Source organism: Charadrius vociferus, unplaced genomic scaffold (genome assembly GCF_000708025.1).
Source record: "Charadrius vociferus isolate BGI_N301 unplaced genomic scaffold, ASM70802v2 scaffold375, whole genome shotgun sequence".
Classification (NCBI taxonomy): Eukaryota; Metazoa; Chordata; class Aves; order Charadriiformes; family Charadriidae; genus Charadrius; species Charadrius vociferus.
Window position 1 is genome coordinate 836,176 of NW_009648440.1, and position 20,519 is coordinate 856,694.

The 20,519-nt window shown below is 42.7% G+C and overlaps 1 protein-coding gene across 1 annotated transcript in view; it reads right to left on the bottom strand.

Moving 5' to 3' along the window:
* F13A1 (coagulation factor XIII, A1 polypeptide) overlaps positions 1-20,519 on the bottom strand; it is a 60,220-nt gene that overhangs the window by 11,423 nt on the left and 28,278 nt on the right. The window contains exons 5-11 of the mRNA XM_009885412.1: positions 18,973-19,080; positions 15,416-15,590; positions 9,716-9,854; positions 2,896-2,999; positions 2,012-2,100; positions 864-1,017; positions 49-284 (exon numbers count right to left, since the gene is read on the bottom strand). Coding sequence (XP_009883714.1) covers positions 49-284; positions 864-1,017; positions 2,012-2,100; positions 2,896-2,999; positions 9,716-9,854; positions 15,416-15,590; positions 18,973-19,080 — 1,005 coding nt within the window. The remainder of the gene's footprint in view (positions 1-48; positions 285-863; positions 1,018-2,011; positions 2,101-2,895; positions 3,000-9,715; positions 9,855-15,415; positions 15,591-18,972; positions 19,081-20,519) is intronic.

The window sequence follows — 20,519 nt, forward strand, 5'->3', positions numbered from 1 at the left end:
AAAAAAACTTAGAAGTTTTGAAAACAACTGTGCAAGTCTTACATGAATAGGGTTCCAAGTATAAAACACTATGTTGCCTGAAAGGTAGGTAGTAGCGGTGTAGTAGTTGCGACTTTTGTTCCTCAAAGTTATAGTGACTTTAAAGTCACTGCCAAGGACTGCCTTTTGCGCTTGGAATTCCATGTCAACATCCGTTTGTGGCTGATACAAGGTATCTTGTGTAGTTTGCTTTTTAACGCCATACATCACAGCAGTCTCAAGAGCCAGTCTCTCCTCCTCTGAGCCTAGAAATGAAAGAAAATCAAATTTAGAAAAGAAACAGGGGTACTGCATTAGCCCACTCACCGATCACAAGGATGCATCTTCCATAGTTTGCGGTAGCTGAAATGAATGGATGAGGACAGTGAACCTTCCTGTGATAAATTTAGTATTAGGAGAACTTCACAGTTTCCAAGTGAAGTTAGTGTTAAAGATAGAAGTCATATCAGATAAATCAATGTAGCTTAATTGATATTAATGGAGCTACACTGATTTATTCTGTGTTAACATCTGGCCTGAGTAAGAAATGTCTAAATAGCTGTACAGAAAGCCTTGAATTGTTTTGAATGCTTTGAGTTATTCTATGACTACCCTTTGTTTTCACTGCAACTTACTCAGTCCAAAGCATTTCTAAGTAGCAAAGTCTGTGCTCTCATCAAGGCGTCTGCAGTGTTTCTGGGATGAAGTTACAAATAAAGAGTTCCAGAGGGCACCTTGGCAGCTTTTCATGAAGCTCCCTCAGTGCCAGGGTTTTGTAAATCCACCATCCAAGATCTGACTGAGGTAAATCTACATCAGTATTGTCCCACCCCATTTCAGGTTACCTTCTTGGAACTTGTACTCCTCAGTAATCTCCATCATTCCATCACCCCCAACTTCCTTGGTCACAATCAACTGCCCAACATGGGTTGTGTCAATTTTTTCTATCACTTGGGTTCCATTTTTCTCCCTTCTTGAGTAAACAATATCACTATTCACCTACAAAATTAAATGAAAAAGGATTGAGATATGTGGAAGTAGAAAGAAGGGAAGCCAGCCTAACTTCCCTCAAAACAATGACATGTTGACTTGAAGTCCCACTAATTACTTCCGTTGAAGTAATTTACTTCTGTTGAAGACTAATTTAAAATTAGTCATATGTTACAATGATAACTAGATGCATTTTACTATTCGCAGCTCAATAATGACACAGTGTAAACTTGAGAAGGTTATAGAGATAGTGTTCAGACTTGGGGAGCATGATTATACATTCTTTGCACCAAAAAGCTTTACGCCATAGAGACAGGAATGCTTCATAGACAAAATATCTTTATTCTTTTCTGTTCTAAGCTATATACAATTCAATTAGAGAGAGACTTGCTCTACAGCTGCTGCAATTCTGGGCACACCAGCTCTGGTGGTGCAAGAGGTTAAAATTCCAGACCAGGCTCTCTCACTCGTCATGGAGCTATTTCCCTCTCAGATCTGCCAGCCAAACCACCCACATGAGCTCTCCTTGACCCACTGCAGCCAAAATGAATATGGTGAGCAAAGACCTCTTTAAAGTCACTGTAACCATTTTGACTGAAATAAGCAAGAGAACCTTAACACAAGCAGCTTTGCTAGCAAGCCTAAGAAGGAGGTAACAGCTAACAAGGGGTGAAGATGAGCAGCTAGAGCTAGTGAGTCATTTGCCAGCACAGCTGGAATCTGGGATGGATAAATGACCACAGCCTGAAGTTTCATCTGAGCCAGAGCAGCTTATTCTGCTTATTACATTGGTGAGCAGAGATTAGAGAAATCTCTGTCATTCATTACAGCCATATCACATCTACTAGCCTGCATGTCAAAATATAATTATGAGATTTTTCTTTGACATGGAGTATATGCAAAGTAACTTCTAAGTCCATAAATTGCAGTGGAGCTCTATCTTCTGTCTCACCTATGGTCCCACTGATATGACTCAACGCACTAAAAATTTTCAGGTATGTACCTCAGCATAGACAAAAGGAGCATCAAATTGGAAGCAAACATGACCATGTTTAATGGCTTGAACTGAGGCTGGGCCGCACCTGTACATACCTGTGGGGAGAAGACAGATAAAGTGAGAGACTAAATGAATTTAAAAACATGCCAAAATGTTATATTTTCTCAAAGAAAAAGAAACTTTGCAGTTTGGTGAACCCTTTTAATAGTTTACAGGAACTCCTGACCAAGAAGTTAAAAGTTTAATTTCTGTTGCCAGCCATCTAAACTACACAGACTCAAGTCTGAAACAACATAACAGTTTGGTACCTTAAGTCTCTGTAAGCCTCAAGTGCTTGAAATGCAGTTAAATCTGGTTTTACTTAAAACAGATAATTTTGGGAGCGCTTAGTTATACCACAGGGTGAGAAAGATCTCACTGCAAATTTGCTAATAATATCTTTTAAGAACTGGAAAATTAAGGACTGGGAAGAAATAGCAGTGGCTATTTCACTTTTTCTCTCCTGCCTACCACCTGCTCAGGAAGTTTACTTTTGGGTGGAGAAACTGGCTGACAGATAATGAGAGAGAATTAATTTGATCGGGCTCCTCTGTAGGTTCTCTAAAATTTTAAAAGCCATCTTTTGGCAACAGGACTCACCTCTTCTGTACCAAGCAGGGCCTTTCTCATGCAGGATTTTGTGCACATGCATCACAAGCAGTGTTATAATAAGGACAGATTTATTTCACAGCTTAAAACAAATCAGGAGAAGGCCCTGAGAACAGGTGAGTGTGGCTATCTGGTGCAAGAAGTTGTCACTGGCCATATGGTGTCACTGGCTCAACTTATTGTTGGCCACAAATAACCCAAGCATTGGAAAGAGAGCTAAGGAGGACTTCAAGCAATATTACCATCGCTGGTTTCTTGGGGTGTCCCATCAACAACCTGCCATCCTCCAAAACCAACAGGAAGATCAGGTCTGGTCATCCAGGCTTCATTCCAGCAATGATAGTTCCTTAGACAAGAAATGAGATCAGAATATTAAATTCTTGGAAAGAAGCATAGAGACCAAAACAAACTTGTGTATTTATGTCTTACCATTGCTTCAATAACAACATTTGCCAATTTAGGGGTGAGGATGTTGGTTCTTTTTAGAGAACAGATTTTTAGGTCTAAAGGTTTGGTACATATTTGTTAAAACCTGAAGGCCACAATCTTTCATTGTAGTTTCTTGACTGCAAGTTGAAGAAGCTTTTTGATTCCTCTACTGTGTTCTGAATGCAAATGTCTCTGAGAAAACTTTGCAATGCTTGGAGATTGTTGGGGTATATAAAGAGCTGTCCCAGCCAGACACCTCCACTTCCGTCTGCCTGCTAAAGCAAGCTTTGAATCTTCTTCAAGCCACCAAAGTTCGGTCTACTTCGTAACTATTAAGACTAAAGCTTTAGTACCTGTTCTGAAGAGATTTCAGGATCAACTCCATAATGTACAGCGTGTAGTTTTGTTTTCGTGGCTCAAAACAAACATGCTTAGCTGGTTTCCATATTGGTTGAGAAAAAGACCCTGCATAGGCTTTATAAGACTATCCTCATTGTAGATTCTTTATAAGGTCTTCCCAGCGTACCACGCCAATGAGAGAGGTCAGATCTCCTAGAACATACAGCTTTCCATAAAACCCACCTACAAACATTATGGGCCAAGTCATGCTTTTAGCGCCCAGGACAGCGTGCTGAACGGGGAATTTCTGAGAGTGGTTCATCTAGGGGCTCAGGGTTGTAATGCCCTCCCATGGCTGGGTGCTCAGGAAACGAAAAGAAAACACTGCACTACCACCACAGTCTGCCCAAAATGTTTCAAAGAGGAACAGAAAAGAAAAACAGATCTTGTAACTTCCTGCAATGCTACCAGTGCTCAAGGGGGAGCACAACCAAGAAAAAAATTTACAATCTAGGAAGAGGGTCTTGCAATAAAGCCAGCAAAGTGAATGTTATTACCAAAAAAAAAAAAAAAGGAAGAAAGGGATAGAGAAAAGGGTGATTTTGCTTGCAATTTATACATATTCTACAGCAGATATGAATAAAATTACATCTGTGTAGCTGCTGATACAGCCCCTCATACATGCAATGATATTAGCAAGCAAAATGGGGATTGTTAAACTCTGACCATTTCATTAATAATAGGTGAAAACCAGCCATGGCACAGAGTTGGGAGGATCTGAGGCTTGTCTAACAAGACATTTCAAAGTGGAAATGAAAGCTTGGATCAGGGTAAAACTTGTCAGTTAGGAGAGTTAATGAAGCAGCACTACAGAAAAAAGAATTATTCAAGGAAAATGACGCACACTCAGAGAATTTTTGATGCTGCTGAGAGTAGTCAATGCTGAATCATGCTTGCAGAGCTTTGCTGAGGGCTACCAAAGATCGGGGACGTACTTAGTGGAAGATGGGTTTTTGAAAACTGTTATGTCAACATGTGAGAGAGACAATCTCTGCCCTGAAACCTTCACTGGTTCACTTTGAATCAAACTCAGATGTGTCGTGAAGGAAGAACCTGAAGAGCAGGCAGGAGGGAAGGATGATAAAACCAAGGAGGGGATAACAGTGCGGAAAATGGCATCTCTGCATCAATTTTGTAATTAGATAATGCAGATATTTCTATATTTTGCTATATTCATCCTAGGGGACATGACTTTTCTTACTGGTTTCTATTGGCATTGTGTTGGGCGCAACAGGACAGCAATTTCTTTAGGTCAGCTGCCATGCAAATAACAAATACGCTTAAGGATATTGAATGCGAATGGGCAGAAAGACATTGCTTGTAAAGCACATGAGCATTAAGGAAAGGAGGATGAGGGGAACATTTGCCTCTCCAAAATGCAGCAGAATCTTCCCTCTGGTAGAAGCAGGCACAGCCGAGGAGCTGGCTTCACAGCCTAATTTGTTAAACTGATTCTGTAGTTCTTGTATTCTACAGCAAGCCTGAGACATTAAAGAAAGCAAGAGTGGCTACACAGATCAATGTAGTGACCATTAAATATTTACAGAGATAATTACGAATAGACTAAACAAAGCAATGGGGAAATTAATAAAAGATGACCAGGTGGGTTTTATGCCTGGAAGACAATTTAAGAAGGGTACTTCATATTGCTTATGAGACAGGCACATGCTGGAAACAGCTGCTGCCCTTTCATTAGCTAATAAGCTCAGGCATTGGGGTTGAGGGAGGCACTGATAACCTTAGTGAGAAATTAGAGAAAGGTGAGCTGGAAGTGAATGGGAGAGCATAGTTCTCAGAAGGGCTTTCTCCATGGGCCTGGACATGAATGAACCCTCACGGGGCTGGGTGACTTTGAGCAAGTTTCTGCTGAGGTACTGACATCGGTCTGCTTGGACCTCACAGTAGGAGTGAGTCTTGATTCCCATCCAAGAGAAATATTCTTTAAGTGTCTTTATATCATCGTTAAGAAGGACAAGGAGAACAAAGTTGGGGGGCAGAGGCAGCACTGATGAGCCCAAATCCGGCCAACTTTATAAAAGTAACTTTTTGTAAAGTCTGTGTTATTTTGTATATGTGTGTTGTTGTTGTTTCCTATCCTGAGGGAGAAGATGATCTTTAATAAAAATAAATAAATGTCAGATAACATTCAGAGGGAGCCCCACACTCGGAGATTGATTGGACTAAAAATCCTGGCTCCAAGTATCCCTGAAGTCTGAGAGTATTTAAAACCTGAAGACAGATCAGCTCCAGCAGTACAAGGCAATAGAAATGATATATTAATAAAGAAAAAGAGCTTTGCTTCCAGTCTTCAGGACATTATAAGTAAAAGTGAGAAACACATTTAAAAAAATCATTATAAATATCTTGATCTTGTCCTCTAAAAAAAAAAAAGAAAAGAAATAAAAGAAACATTAAAAATAAAGTCAGGGTTAAGAGACAAGCCATTTAAAGTCGGCATGTGGGCTACCATGGAGTGTTACAAAGTAATGAAGAGAAAGGACACAGAGGAGAAATGAAGAGAGGTGTGTAATATATTAAGTCATGCCCAAAGGGTTATGTGCACCATGTACTAATAAATGCACCAGGAAAATAAAAGGATCAACAAGGCAGTTTGAAAAGTAATCAAGCCAAAAAAAACCCCAAAGGTAAGACAGGAGGATGGTGTGAAGCATATGGATTTCAGTGGAGGTGATGATCCAGCCCTGCCCCAAAAAAATGCAAAAAAACCCAGGACTGAACTAAAAAGTCTTGAGAAACACCTGGGAAGCAGAGAAGTAAGGAAGTAAAAGGAAATATCAAAAGCAGGTGAGAGTTGTTTCATGGATCAGGTTAAGAGAAGGGAAGAGGAAGAAGAGATGAGACACTGACAGGTCTGAAGCAATGCAATAATCCATTACTGGGTATCTATGGACTGAGCAGTGGGGTGGACAGACTCTGGCTCTTGTTTCACATAACTTATAGGCAAAGGAAATTTCAGAAGGGTGACTGTTCCTTCACAGCTCTGTGAGCTGTAGAAGGACCAGCACCATGAGACATACTGAGGTCCTGCTGCCACACAGACCAGATGCAGCTTAGCAAACTGGGACCCTCCCCAAGGATTCTAACAGGAGTGAACAAAGCAAATAGCAGGACCACAACCCTGGACTTCAGGAGAGTAGGCTTTGGCCTGTTTAAGGCCTTCTGTGAAGAATCCCATGGGAAGCGCTTCTGGACAGAAGATGGGTCTAGAAGAGCTGGTTGTTTTTCAAGGGTCACCTCCTCCAAGCTTAAGAATGGTCCATCCCTATGTGCAGGAAGTGAACAAAAAGTGGAGCAAGGCCCGTTTAGTGAACCTCGTGGTTTGGCCTCAGCCAGCAACAAAGAACCATGCAGCCGCTCGCTCCACTCCCACAGCCGTGGGTAAAAAAATCAACAGGGAAAAACTCATGGGTTAAAATAGTGCAATTTAACAGAACAGCAAAAGGGAAGATGAAAACAAAACAGTAACACCGATAAAGGGATATGAAGATGCGATTACAGTACCGCCACAAAGCACACCGACAGGACCCACACTGCCACAGCTTCCCCCACATGGCAACTACTCTCCCCTCCCCGGCTAGCGCCTCTTATAGCCCAAGCATGGGTCACCTGGGATGGAATACCCGCCCACTGCCGGCTCCTGGGGGAAATTAACCCCCATCCTTGCCGCAACCAGGACAGTGAACAAGGTGGCCCTAACTAAACTCAAATATTAAAAAAAAGTGCACAAAAGGTGGAAGCAGGGACAGGTGATCAGGAGGAATACACAGACACCGCCTGAGTATGCAGGGACAGGTTTAGGAGAGCCAAAGCCCCAGTCAAACAGAGTATGTCAAGGGATGTGAAGAGCAATAAGAAAGGCAAGTACATCAGTATCAAAAGTGAGACTATGGAAAACATGGGTCTGCTGCTGAATGGGGCAGGAGAGCTGGTGACCAAGGAGTAAGAAAAGGCCAAAGTATTCAATGTTGTCTTTGCCTTGTTTTTTACTGCTAAGATTTTCCTTCAGGAATCACAGATCCTGACACCATTGTGGAAGTTTGGAGTAATGAAAATTTACCATTTGCAGAGGAGAAACAAGTCAAAGAATATATAAACAAACTGGACACACAGAAGTCCAATGGATCTGATGGGATATACCCAAAAGTGCTAAGGGATTTGTCCAATGTCACTGTGAGACCACTTGTATCTATCTTTGAAAGGTCATGGAGACTGGGTGAAGTTCGTGAGGACTGGAAGAAAGCAGGTATCACTCCTTTCTTGAAGAAAGAGAAGAAGGAGTACCCAGGGAACTACAAACTTGTCAGCCTCACCTTGATCCCCGGGAAGGTTTCTTCTCACAAACATTTCCAAACATATTAAGGACAAGGTGATTGGCAGTAGTCAGCATGGATTTGCAAGGGGCCAGCCATGCCTGACCAACTTGATAGTTTCTCTGATGAAATGAATGACTGAGTGGGCAAGGGCAGACCGGTGCGTGGGGCTTGTTTTCTCTTTTGATTTTAGCACCATCTCCCAGAACATCCTCATGGATAAACCATTGAAGTATAGACTAGATAAGTGGACAGTAACGTGTATTGAAAACTGGCTGAGCTGCTGAGATTAGAGGGTTGTGATCAGTGGTGTGAACTCCAGCTGGAGCCTAGCCACTAGTTGTGTACCCCAGGGGTCAATACTGGGTCCAATACTGTTCATCATTTTAATTAATGACCTGGATGACGAGACCTATTATGCCCTCAGCAAGTTTCCTGATATGGTAAACTGGAAGGAATGGCTGATGCACCAGAAGTTGTACATGAAGAGAGGCTGAAAGAGCTGGGCCTGTTCAGCCTGGAGATGGAAGGCTCAATAGGATCTTATCCATGTGTATAAATGCCTGGTTAGGGAACCGGAGGGAAGAAGACAGAGCAAGACTCTTCTCAGTGGTTCTAAATAACAGGACAAGAAGCAATGGGCACAAACTGAAAACCAGGAAATTCCCTCTGAACATCAGGAAACACTTTTTTACTATGAGAGTGGTTGAGCACTAGCACAAATTTCCCAGAGAGGTTGTGTGGAGTGTCCATCCTGGGGGATATTCAAAACCCAACTGGACTCAGCCCTGAGCAACCTACTCTAGCTGACCCTGCATTAGGCAGGGGAGTTGGATGACTTCCAGGGGTCCTTTCCAGTCTCAGCTATTCTGTGATGTTGTGATACAAGCTTCAGATGTAAATGAACCTAATTGTTTTCCTTAGATTCGCTCTTGGTAGCAGATTATGGAAAGTGCATAAAAGAGGTTACCCCAACAGGTTCAGTTGTTTCCTCCACCACAGAGTGGGTTTATTTCAGTTTTAATATAAAGACTTCCAGAGACAGTGCTGTTAATGAAACATGCTGATGAGCAACTATGCTGATGAGTTGATGCTATCATTGACAGAAATCAGGTATATTAACACTGAATAGGACAACTATCTCCTGAGTATAGGAATACAGAGGTCACATTCACTGCTTCACTCAGAGGAGGAAAAGCTTGAGGCCAAATAACCCACACATAATTTGTAAGGAACAGAGCATATAATCAATATATGCTACATTTCTCCTCTCAGACAGGAGACAGTAAGAGTTCAGGGAGCAACTTAGAGAACTGTCTTCTCCAAAAGAGTAGGTAGACTCCATTTCTTGTTCCTGGGGAGTTTTCTTTTTACAAATCTGGCGATAGCATTTCAGTAACTTGTTTCTCAGCTTGTTTGTTTTTCAGCTGAATTAGATTTATTTTGGAAAGTACCTATTTGTGACAGTGACTGTATGTATACAATGTAAAACCGGCCTACAAATATGGGAACTTGGCAGAAGCAGAAGAAGAAGGGTGTTTTTACATAGATATTGAGGTATGCCTTTGAGCCTAGCTCCAGACTGATGGAAGTGCCCAGCCTACCCCTTTCCATTTTGAGAAATGGCCGGGCCCTAAGGACCACAAACCATTTCCAGCTGTCCTCCAGTCTGCTTAAATGTGCACTGTATGGTAACATCAGTTGTGGGATCCCCTAGGGTTTGTCTCCTTACGTGACAAGCACTTCATATTAGTCAGCCTACTAACAATCCATTCATTCTGTTTTACACAAGCTAGCAGTGTTCTTTAATGCACAGAGAAATAAATAAACCACAGGCAGTGCTGTCATGTTTTTTACTACTTACAGAGTTGACACATTAAAGGCATTTTCCAGGAGAACTCACCAGATAGAGTCTTTTGTAATTTTGGTGTCCACTTTCCCTTCGTCATCCAGAAAGAAGTCCAACTGTAAATTGGCATTGTTATCATGGGCAGAAGAATAGTTGGTAATGAGTCTTGCAGGTATCCCCAAGCACCTCAGAACTGTGGAAAAGAGAGAAGTGTGACGAGAAAGACAAATATGAAGAGTGTAGATGACAGGAGGAGTAGAGAGCAACTATTAATAACTAGAATAAAATGGGAAAACTCAGTCAAATCAACCCAAATAATTTCTCCTATCCGTCTTTATATAGAATATGTTTAATATTTCATTTGGTCCCAAAATGATGAGCATTCAAGTGTAATGGTACAATGGTTATAACCTAAGCAGCTGATTACCGATAGTTTTAGAATAGTCTTGCATAGTGAACACGCTGCAGCTTTAAAGGGCAAATCTGGGTGCAGTGGGTCAACTGCATGACCAAACATGGTGTAAAGAAAAATAAGTTTGAGCTTGCAAGAAACACAAAATATATTAGGTCTCCTAGTGTCAGTAACCCAGGAGAATCATGAGTCTGTGCTAAAAAGAAAATTAATAGAAAGTATCTCCTTCTGGTTAATTTGGAGTTTTCTTGTTTGACATCTGCTGTCAGAAAGGATCTGGAGAACACAAAGAATAAAGCAGAAAACTATCGCTAACAAGGGGAAAAGCTGCATTATTTGCAAGTGAAATGTCAGAGTTAGAGAGTCTGAACAAAATGCATTACATAATTTGTATTGATTGCTAAGTAATAGTATTTTGGAGTCAATAGTCCCTTCCAATAAAGGATCTTAAAAGGAGGATCAAAAAAAAAAAAAAGCTCCTACCCCTAATTCTCAGATCATCACAACGTAGCACTGATGGCTCTTCTTCCCATTTGACAAGTGGTAAATTTGGGAAATGTGGAAATCATAGAATCATAGAATGGTTTAGGTTGGAAAGGACCTTGAAGATCATCGAGTCCAACCCCCATGCCACGGGCACGGAGACCTCCGACTAGACCAGGTTGCCCAAGGCCACGTCCAGCCTGGCCTTGAACACCTCCAGGGATGTGGCCTCAACAACCTCTGTAGGCAACCTGTTCCAGTGCCTTACAACCCTCAAAGTGAAAAACTTCTTCCTAATATTTAATCTAAACCTGCCCTCTTCCAGTTTATATCCATTCCCCCTCGTCCTGTCACTACATGACCTAGTAAAAAGTCCTTCCCCAGCTCTCCTGTAGGCCCCCTTTAGGTACTGGAATGCTGCAATAAGATCTCCCCAGAGCTTTCTCTTCTGCAGTAGTGCATCATTAGGCCTCTATGTTTGTGGTGCACCTGAGCTCATAGACATGGAGCACAGCCCCAAGGGGGGAGAGGGGCTGCAGGGTGGCGCATCATCTCAGCGTCTCCAGATGAAAGAACTTGTGCCTCAGCCAAAAAAAGTTCCTGTTTTCTAGTTTAAGAGCCAACATCGTTCTGCAGAAAACAGAGGGGTTTGGGCTTTTGTTTTGGTTTGGGTTGGTTTTTTTTTTTTAAAGGAAATAATTTTTATTAAAAATCCTACTTACAAATAGTTCTGATGCTGCAATGTTGAATGGACCTTGTTTCTACTGCTGGGTTTTGTATATTCATTAGTGTCACTACTGTGATTCCCAATAAAGTGTAACACTGCACATTCATTTCAAGTTCCTGGATGACAAATTACCTGGATGCATCCAATACCATATGTACCTATTGATTAAACTTAATTCAAGTGCCCTCCCAGGCTTCCAGCACATGAGCCATCAGGGCTCATTGAAAATAATTTGTCTGACAATTTCAAGATTAATGACCATTTTTCAGAATGTTTTAGCATTTTTAACGGATGACTATCCAGAGTCTACAATATAGTAACCTTGGAAAGCTGGACTGGTCACAATAAAACATTGTCAGCTGAGAAATACTCAAAATCAGCTCAAAACAGCCCTTTTAGTTGCACACAGCTGTTCAGACTTTTCTGTCCTTTCTCTGCAGTGGTCAGCAGCTGGAAGCGTCAGTGGCTACATATCAGATCAGCCACTGGACAACATTTTTGTTTCATAATGCTCAACAAACTTAATGCTTCAGCAATGCTTGCCATACAAAATGGCAGGTCTCTGACTTGACTAACTTAGTCAGCAAACCGAGTCTAGTTTTGCCCCAGATAAATACGCCTCTCCATCTAACACAGCAGGCTCCAGGCCTCTGCTGCATCGCCTCAGTTTCACAGTGGCCTGCAGGCAAAACACTGTGAAGCAGTGATTCGAGGCTAGTGTGGGGGGAAAGTAGGAGAACTGGTGTGTGTGTCTGTGATCTATAGAATTCCAGATAAGGCAATGGGCAAAGAAGACAAAGTGGCCCATGGAAGCCTCTGCAAGAAATTGCAACCATAGGAAACATTCACAAGAGCCTCTTCAAACCCATTGCACTGTGCAGAGGCTGAGGATAATCAAGTACAGACCATGCGACTTCAGGCAGTGAAGGAAGTAGATGCCTCTCAGGTTCTTTGGGTTTGCGTGATTGCTCATTATCTCACTGCATTAGGAATAAAATGAACCATTTCATTTCTCAAAGGACAGAGTACCTGCCAGCACCTCCCCAAATCAAAACAGGAACGTCTCCAGATACATGAAACGGAAGCAGAGAAACATGAAACTGCATCCATCAACGCAGCTGTGAGAAGCGTGTGCCAACAGAAGGCTAGGTGGTCAGAAGGCAGATTTATTTCCTAGGTCCTTACTGTTTTGAATAGCTTTTGAACTACTTCAGGTAGCCAAAATGAGTTACGAAATTCAATTATCCAGACTGGAGGAAAATTATGTACAAACTGAAACATACACATACAGAACAGCCAAAAATAACGTGAAAACGCAGAGATGTCCACCGCTGCCCGGGGGTGAAGAACCAGTCTTCTAACTTGACATTAATTATTCAATTGCTATGTTTGCTGCCGAAGATGGGTGATTAATATCCTTCCTTTTTGATAGAAGTATAATGTAAAGAGAAGTATAATGCTATTTGCTCAGACGGCAACGTAAGATCATAGAATTGTCTGGGTTGGAAAGGACCTTTAGGATCATTGAGTCCAACCATTAACTTAACACTGCCAAAATCATCACGAAACCATGTCGCTAAGCACCACGTCTACCTGTCTTTTAAATACCTCCAGGGATGGCGATGCAGTCACTTCCCTGGGCTATCTGTTCCAATGGTTGATAACCCTTTTGGTGAACAATTTTTTTCTAATAGCCATTCTAAACCTCCCCTGGCATAACTTGAGGCTATTTCCTCTTGTCCCATCACTTGTTACTTGGGAGAAGAGACCAACCCCCACCTCGCTACAACCTCCTTTCAGGTAGCTGTAGAGAGTAATAAGGTCTTCCCTCAGCCTCCTTTTCTCCAGGCTAAACAACCCCACTTCCCTCAGCTGCTCCTCATAACACTTCTCCAGACCCCTCATGAGCTTCATTGCCCTTCTCTGGACTCGCTCCAGAATCTCAATGTCTTTCTTGTACTGAGGGGCCCAAAACTGAATGTGGTATTCAAGGTGCAGCCTCACCAGTGCTGAGTACAGGGGGACAATCACTGCCCTCGTCCTGCACACCACAGTGTTCCTGATACTGGCCAGGATGCCATGGGCCTTCTTGACCACCTGGGCACACTGCTGGCTCGTATTCAGCCAACTGTCGACCAATACCCACAGGTCCTTTTCTGCCAGGCAGCCTTTCCAGCCACTCTTCCCCAAGCCTGTAGTGCTGCATGGGGTTGTTGTGACCCAAGTGCAGGACCCGGCACTTGGCCTTGTTGAATCTCATACCATTGGCCTCGGCACATCCATCCAGCCTGTCCAGATCCCCCTGTAGAGCCCTCCTACCCTCAAACACATCGACACTCCCACCTAACTTGGGGTCATCTGCAAACTTACTGAGGGTGCACTCAATTCCCTCATCCAGGTCATTGATAAAGATATTAAAGAGAACTGTCCCCAGTACTGAGGCCTGGGGAATACCCCCTGTGACCAGCCACCAACTGGATTTAACTCCATTCACCACAAAGTTTTGGGCCCAGCCTTCCAGCCACTTTTTTACCCAGTGAAGAATACACCCATCCAAGCCATGAGTGGCCAATTTCGCCAGGAAAATGCTGTGGGAAACAGTGTCAAAGGCTTTACTAAAGTCCAGGTAAACAACATGCACGGCCTTTCCCTCATCCACTAAGCAGGTCACCCTGTCATAGAAGGAGGTCAGGTTTGTCAAGCAGGACCTGCCTTTCATAAACCTATGATGACTGAGCCTGATCACCTGGTTGTCCTGCATGTGCCATGTAGCGGCACTCAAGATGATCTGTTCCATAACCTTCCCCGGCACTGAGGTCAGACTGACAGGCCTATAGTTCCCTGGATCCTCCTTCTGGACCTTCTTGTGGACGGGCATCACATTTACTAACCTCTCGTCAACTGGGACCTCCCTGGTTATCCAGGACTGCTGAGAAATGATGGAAAGTGTCTTGCTGAGCACTTCCTCCACGTGATAGTATTGAGTCAGACAAAAAAGCAAAAGGTTTCACAGAGCGTTTTTCTGTAATTTCCTTTTCATGTCTTAAATACAAGGATGAAATCTTAGACCTTCAGCTGTGGCTGAAATTACTTGATAAAAAGTAGGCTCTAAGCCTGCAGAAATACCCATTGTGTCCCTCTGGTCCTAAACTGATATGGTCCCCCCCAGTTTGATACTTAAATGCATATATTGTAAGTGCCTCTGAGGAAGATCGTCTGCACTTAAGAAAGACACTTCTAGTTTCTGTTCAGCTTCTTTTATTGGCCAGTGCCATAAGCACAGGAATGACTTGACTGACTGCTATGTCACTTGACATAAGCATTGCTTCCAATATCTGGTCCCCATTATCTGTGTAATGCACATTTCTTGCACTCACAGAGTCTTCCTTGACTGCTAATACACTGCAGTGTGTTCCAGTGTATTAGTAGTGTCCATCTGGGATGCTGCTGTTAGCAACTGCTGGACAGTAAAAAAATGGGAGTAATCCAACACTTCTTTCCTACTGGGTTTTATAACCTGCAACACCCCATTTGCTCCAATGTTGAAACTCTAGTTTGAGCAGGTGTGTTTAGGCTTAACTTTATAGAGTTACACAACTCATAAAGAAGGTCAGAATTTTCCTCCTTGTTCTGGTTCACAAACTCCATAGAAAATGTTAACAGTGCTCAGCAGACAGGTGCACATCAATTTTGCTAGGAACAATCCTTGGTAGGTAGACACTTGGCCTTTCTGGAATAGAAACACCATCACATATCCCATACTGGGTAACAGTTTCATGTTGTAGGTCTAGATAACAAACCCCCTCTTCATCTCAGATTCCCGAAGAGAAATGTGGAGTGTGCCAAAAATCTAACTTTCTCTCTCCCGAAGTTACCCTTGTGAGTGACTGAATAGATTTTACTGAATGAATAAACAGTTAACAGATTTGTGTGGAAGAGCAGCAGAACTGAAGGAGATGCCAAAGGTTTATTTAAAGAGCATCTATTTTAGCCATGTGTTTTTTTAAGTATCCCTACTATTTAATCCTGAACACCACAGAGCCAGGAAGTATTTTAGTTAGTTTAATCTGAAAGCTCTCTCTGTTATGCAAGAATTGCATAGCAAGGTAGAGCTTTTCTCATGGATACCTACATGTGTTGAAGACACCAGCAAAGACCCAGCACTGGCCATATCGCACAGGTTGCTTAGAACTGTAATACTCCAAGAGAATGTCCACGCTTCCTGTCCAGGCTGAAGGTGCGACCCCGTAAGTGTACGTATTGTCCCAGGATCCAGCAATCACACCATTATCATCCCTGGAGTTGATCTGAAGACAAAGGAAATGAGCATTAGGGCTGCCAGAGACAAAATAAGAGCTCTTTAATCCATCAGACAAAGATAGGATGGGAGAGACTGAATATAGCCAAGTTTAGGCTAGAAATAAGAGAGAAATATTTAATTATGAAGGTAGGAGCTGAATAGAATAATCTTGCTAAGGGCAATGGATTTTCCATCACTGAACAATTTTGAATGAAGGTCAGACACTTAAAAATAATGGTGAAATTAAATCACCACACTGAGTATCCATGTTGCCAGTTTAGTAAGTTTTATTAACATTAAACATGCTTACTGCTATGTATTTTTAATAAACATGATCAGTTATATACTGACAAGCAAGCGTCAGAAATATTAAGCTGGATTCTTTTCTAATATCATCTGTTTTTTCTGTCTGTATCAGTCCAAAGATTTGTATAAAATCACTCCTGATTTACAATGGATTGAGAGGAGAATGAGTCCGCTGTTATTTTTAGAGTAGAAACTAATTTCTTTGGTCCAGCACACATGAAAACAAGAAGGAATTTGCTGTGTAAGTTTTCCCCTGGTAAGATTACACAAAGCAAGAAGTTTTGCTGACTAATGGCTATACTGATAGACATTAACGAGCAATACATCTCCTAGCTGCAATTTGGACCAAACCAGTTGAGGCTGTGCAAAACGCTCATCCGCTCTGTACCTTTTAATTATGCTAATGTGGAACAGCTACACATGAGCCAAATAAATCACAGCTCTCATTTAGAAGCTTTTGACTGGATTAACTACTGTTTTATAATTAGAAAATTCACTTTCTGTGAACTCTAGGACTGAGTAAAGGAAGTATTCAAAGTCATAACCAAAGGGTTAAGGGGTTGTGCCCATCTCCCTGTCATGGGAACATGCCAAGAGAAGAGGCATTTCAAGGGCAGGGCAGTGTGTTGATCTTCAGGCTCTCCTCTGGCTGTAAAGAGAGGAAGAAGGGGGCCACTCTACCCGTTCTGCAATGCCAGGAAGCCTCAAAAGGACACCAGCATTGGGCCACCTTCTCAGATGACCTCAGCTCTACCACATTTCAACTTGAGCAAGAATGAGGGTAAGGAACAGGAGTGGGATTTCAATATCTCTTGGCCACTTCTTAGTGAGGTCCAGATTTCAGATGGCTGAAACTCCTGCCCAGCTATGGCTTAATCCTGCAGATTAGACCTAAAGTCCATTGACTCCTGGGTTTCCAATGGTAAACTTTTCCACCTCCCTAAAATGATTGAGTGGCTCAAAACCCAAGTAATAGCCAAGTCCTCTTTGGGTTCATGAACTTTGTGCTGTTCTGCCATTAGGGCTTCTGTGGTCCCTGCACTAGGGACCCTTTACGTCTACTAGGCCACATCCAATTCTTACTTCTGTCTGAAGGTCTGAAGACATATTTCTAATGTCTGTGGTGAAAGAACTAACCAAAAGGTTAAAAGAGAAAGAAAAGGGGGGGTGTTCTCAATACTTCTGAAGCTATTCTATTTAATGTGATGCTATGCAATATTCAGCATGTGGCACTGAGGCTGGAGATCCCATTTTAATGTCATCTAAGACAAAGAGCTAATTCTTTTACAGCCTAGGAAGCCTGGGCAAATAATGTAACAAGTGGGTTAAAGGATCCATCTCTAGAAGCCATGTTTTATGGACTGTGTATTTTAGTAGCTGACTTGAAAGAACATCTAATGCCTCTAGCTCAATGACTACAGTATCATTCTGGGAAGCAGAAGGCATCAGTTCAGACCTCTATAAGGCAAAGAAGAGGACTCAGCCTCTGCCTTCCACATCCTGAATTAGTCTTTCATCTTGAATATTACAGATGGGGCCGCTCTTGCACCCACAGCATGACTCCAGGTGCCTAGCAGCTGGAAAGAATAGAGATGTAGAGAGTTTTCTCCTTACTCTTTGCTTCTCGTTATTTTACATGCTTCCATTCTGAGTGTGGTAAGTTTTGTGGACCCCATGTTTAAGAGGACAGCTCTCATGGTGTTTTTTTCTGGGGCCAAGGTAGCACGCATATATGTTCTCAGCCTGACTAGGCCATCCAGGGCTCAAAAATCAGACAGTAACACCGTCCATTGCAGTGTCTTAGGACCCCATTGAGGTTAGTGCTGCAGTCCACATAAAGTCTCTCAGTTCCTCATCCCAAATTCCACCCATCATGCCGTCTTACTGTCCATGGAAGAAATAGCTTTCTCAGTTATCTCAGCTACCAGAAAGTGAGGACAGTGTCACAAGAAATGATATCATGCCTGGAGTGCAACGTCTAAAAGTGGCTTTCCTACCAGTGAGGTACCGTTCTCAGGAAAAAGGTGATGAGCCAACATAAGTATTACAGAATCACAGAATGGTCAGGGTTGGAAGGGACCTCTGGAGATCATCTAGTCCAACCCCTCTCCCAGAGCAGGGTCACCTACAGCAGGTTGCACAGGATGGCATCCAGGCAGGTTTGGAATGTCTCCAGAGTGGGAGACTCCACCACCTCTCTGGGCAGCCTGTGCCAGTGCTCTGCCAACCTCAAAATAAAGTTGTTCCTCCTCCTGTTAAGATGGAACTTCCTATATTCGAGTTTGTGCCTGTTACTTCTTGTCCTATCACTGGGCACCACTGAAAAAAGACTGTTCCCATCCCCCTGGCACCCTCCCTTTAAGTATTTATAAGCATTAAGAAGATCCCCCCTCGGTCTTCTTTTCTCTAGACTAAAAATATCCAAGTCCTTCAGCCTTTCCTCAGAAGAGAGATGTTCCAATCCCCTAATCATCTTTGTAGCCCTTTGCGGGACCATCTCCAGCAGTTCCCTGTCTTTCTTGAACTGGGGAGCCCAGAACTGGACACAATACTCCAGATGTGGCCTCAACAGGGCAGAGTAGAGGGGAAGGATGGCATCCCTCGACCTGCTGGCCACGCTCTTCTTGATACACCACAGGATGTGATTTGCCTTCTTGGCCGCCAGGGCACATTGCTGGCTCATGGTCATCCTGTTGTCCACCAGGACTCCCAGGTCCCTTTCCACAGAGCTGCTCTCCAGGAGGTCAGCCCCCTGTACTAATTCATGGGGTTATTCCTCCCCAGATGCAGTACCCTACATTTGCCCTTGTTGAATTTCATAAGGTTTCACTCTGCTTAGCTCTCCAGCCTGTCTAGGGCATGCTGTATGGCAGCACAGCCTTCTGGCATGTCAGCCACTCCTCCCAGTTTTGTGTCATTTCGCCTTTCATGCAGTGAAATAAAATGCCAGACCCCAGAGGTCAGAATGGACAATTGATCTGGCACCTGTTGGAGTGAGCACATAGAGGCATGAGGGCCAGTTAAATGAGCCTGGCTTTGATTTATGAGTCGCTTCTGACACATATTAGGCATCAATTACATACCACTGCAGAAGCAACACGGCAGATTTTGATTGGGTTTCCGCGACCAGAGAGCTCCAGTTCTGCCTTGTCCATCAGGAACAGGCAAGCATCCAGAATGTTTTCTTCAAACTAGATAAAAGAATATAAAAATGGAAACAGAGGGGAAATTGAGTTACTTTTTATTCTGGAAAGCAAAGGAAAAGTTTGTTTACATTGTTGTTGTAATAACTGATCAGCATCAAAATTATCTGGTCAAGTCAAAGTTCTGTGTTTAAAAATACAAGTTTTCTTCTAGAATAATCACCCATGTATAGCAAAAAATGTGAGAGGCTGTGAGGAAAAAGAGTGTGTCATTTTCAATTCAATCTCAGTCCAGTTTCCAGAAGGTTAAAATGACAACACAACCTTTCTGACAGGACATAAAATTTTAAGTGCTAACAAGTATATAATAGGAAGATATTATAATAATAACTACAAGAAGCTAGTCTGCTCGTGAAGGACTTCATGTCCTTCACAGATTCCAGACCTGTTAATTTCAGGACTTCTCTGACACAGCCAAAGCAATGCTGGGAAGTTGAACAATAAATGGTTTGCCAAAGTTAATTTGAAGACACTTACATTTTAAAATTAATTTTTAAATGTGTTTAAAATTGACAAGCCAAAACCTGATTATATGGATTAGTCCTGGTCTGTGAAATTTAGACATAAAAAATACCAAGTGACCTGAAGTAGTCTTCTTCAAAAATAGAGTGAAAAGGTACAGTTTCTTCGATCCAGCATGAACAAGCACAAGAATGAATTGAGGGCAGAGGTGCCTAAATAGACCAGAAACCATTTGTCACAGAACTTGCCCTGTGCTGTATTTCATTTTCCTTAGGAGAAACTGCATAGCAAAGGAAAATAGCACTGTCCTCTGGAAAAAGGCAGGAGACAGTGAAATGCACATTAATAAAACAAACTCCTCCTAGATTCACTGAAAACGCAATCTTATATTAATATTCAAGGCTATGACAGAAACTCCACAGAGCCGTGGAGCCCCTTGCCGTGTTAGGCTTTATGTTCTACGTTTGCATCATTAAAGATATGATTCAGGCTAACAGGATTTTTGCTCTCATGATGCAACTAGAGCTGAATTGGTTTTGTAACTGTCTGCAGCCTGGCTTAGGGCTCCGTGGCAGATCAGGACAATCTGAGTTTTGCCTCCTGAAGAAAGTGAGCAAGAGCCCAGACCAAGTTGCTCCTTCAGCAGCCCAGGGAGAGGCAGAGGAGAGGGAACAGTGAAACCAGAGAGCTGAAAAGGAAGCCCTGAAGACCCAAGACTGCTGCCAATGCTGCAGGGAAGATGGGAGGAATGGCGGTGAAATCCCAGGGAGCCCACGTTCCCTTTGGCCTCTCCCTTACAGGCAGCAGCTGAGCTCTGGCGTAAGACAAGAAAGCAGAGGCACCACAGTGTTTCATCATCATCCACACTTGCACTGAATTACTTCCTCTGGAGCAGATGCTTACTAGCAAGTAACACCTTATAGTCTGAGCAAAACCAAATTCATGGTGTTTGGGCAAGTAGGGAA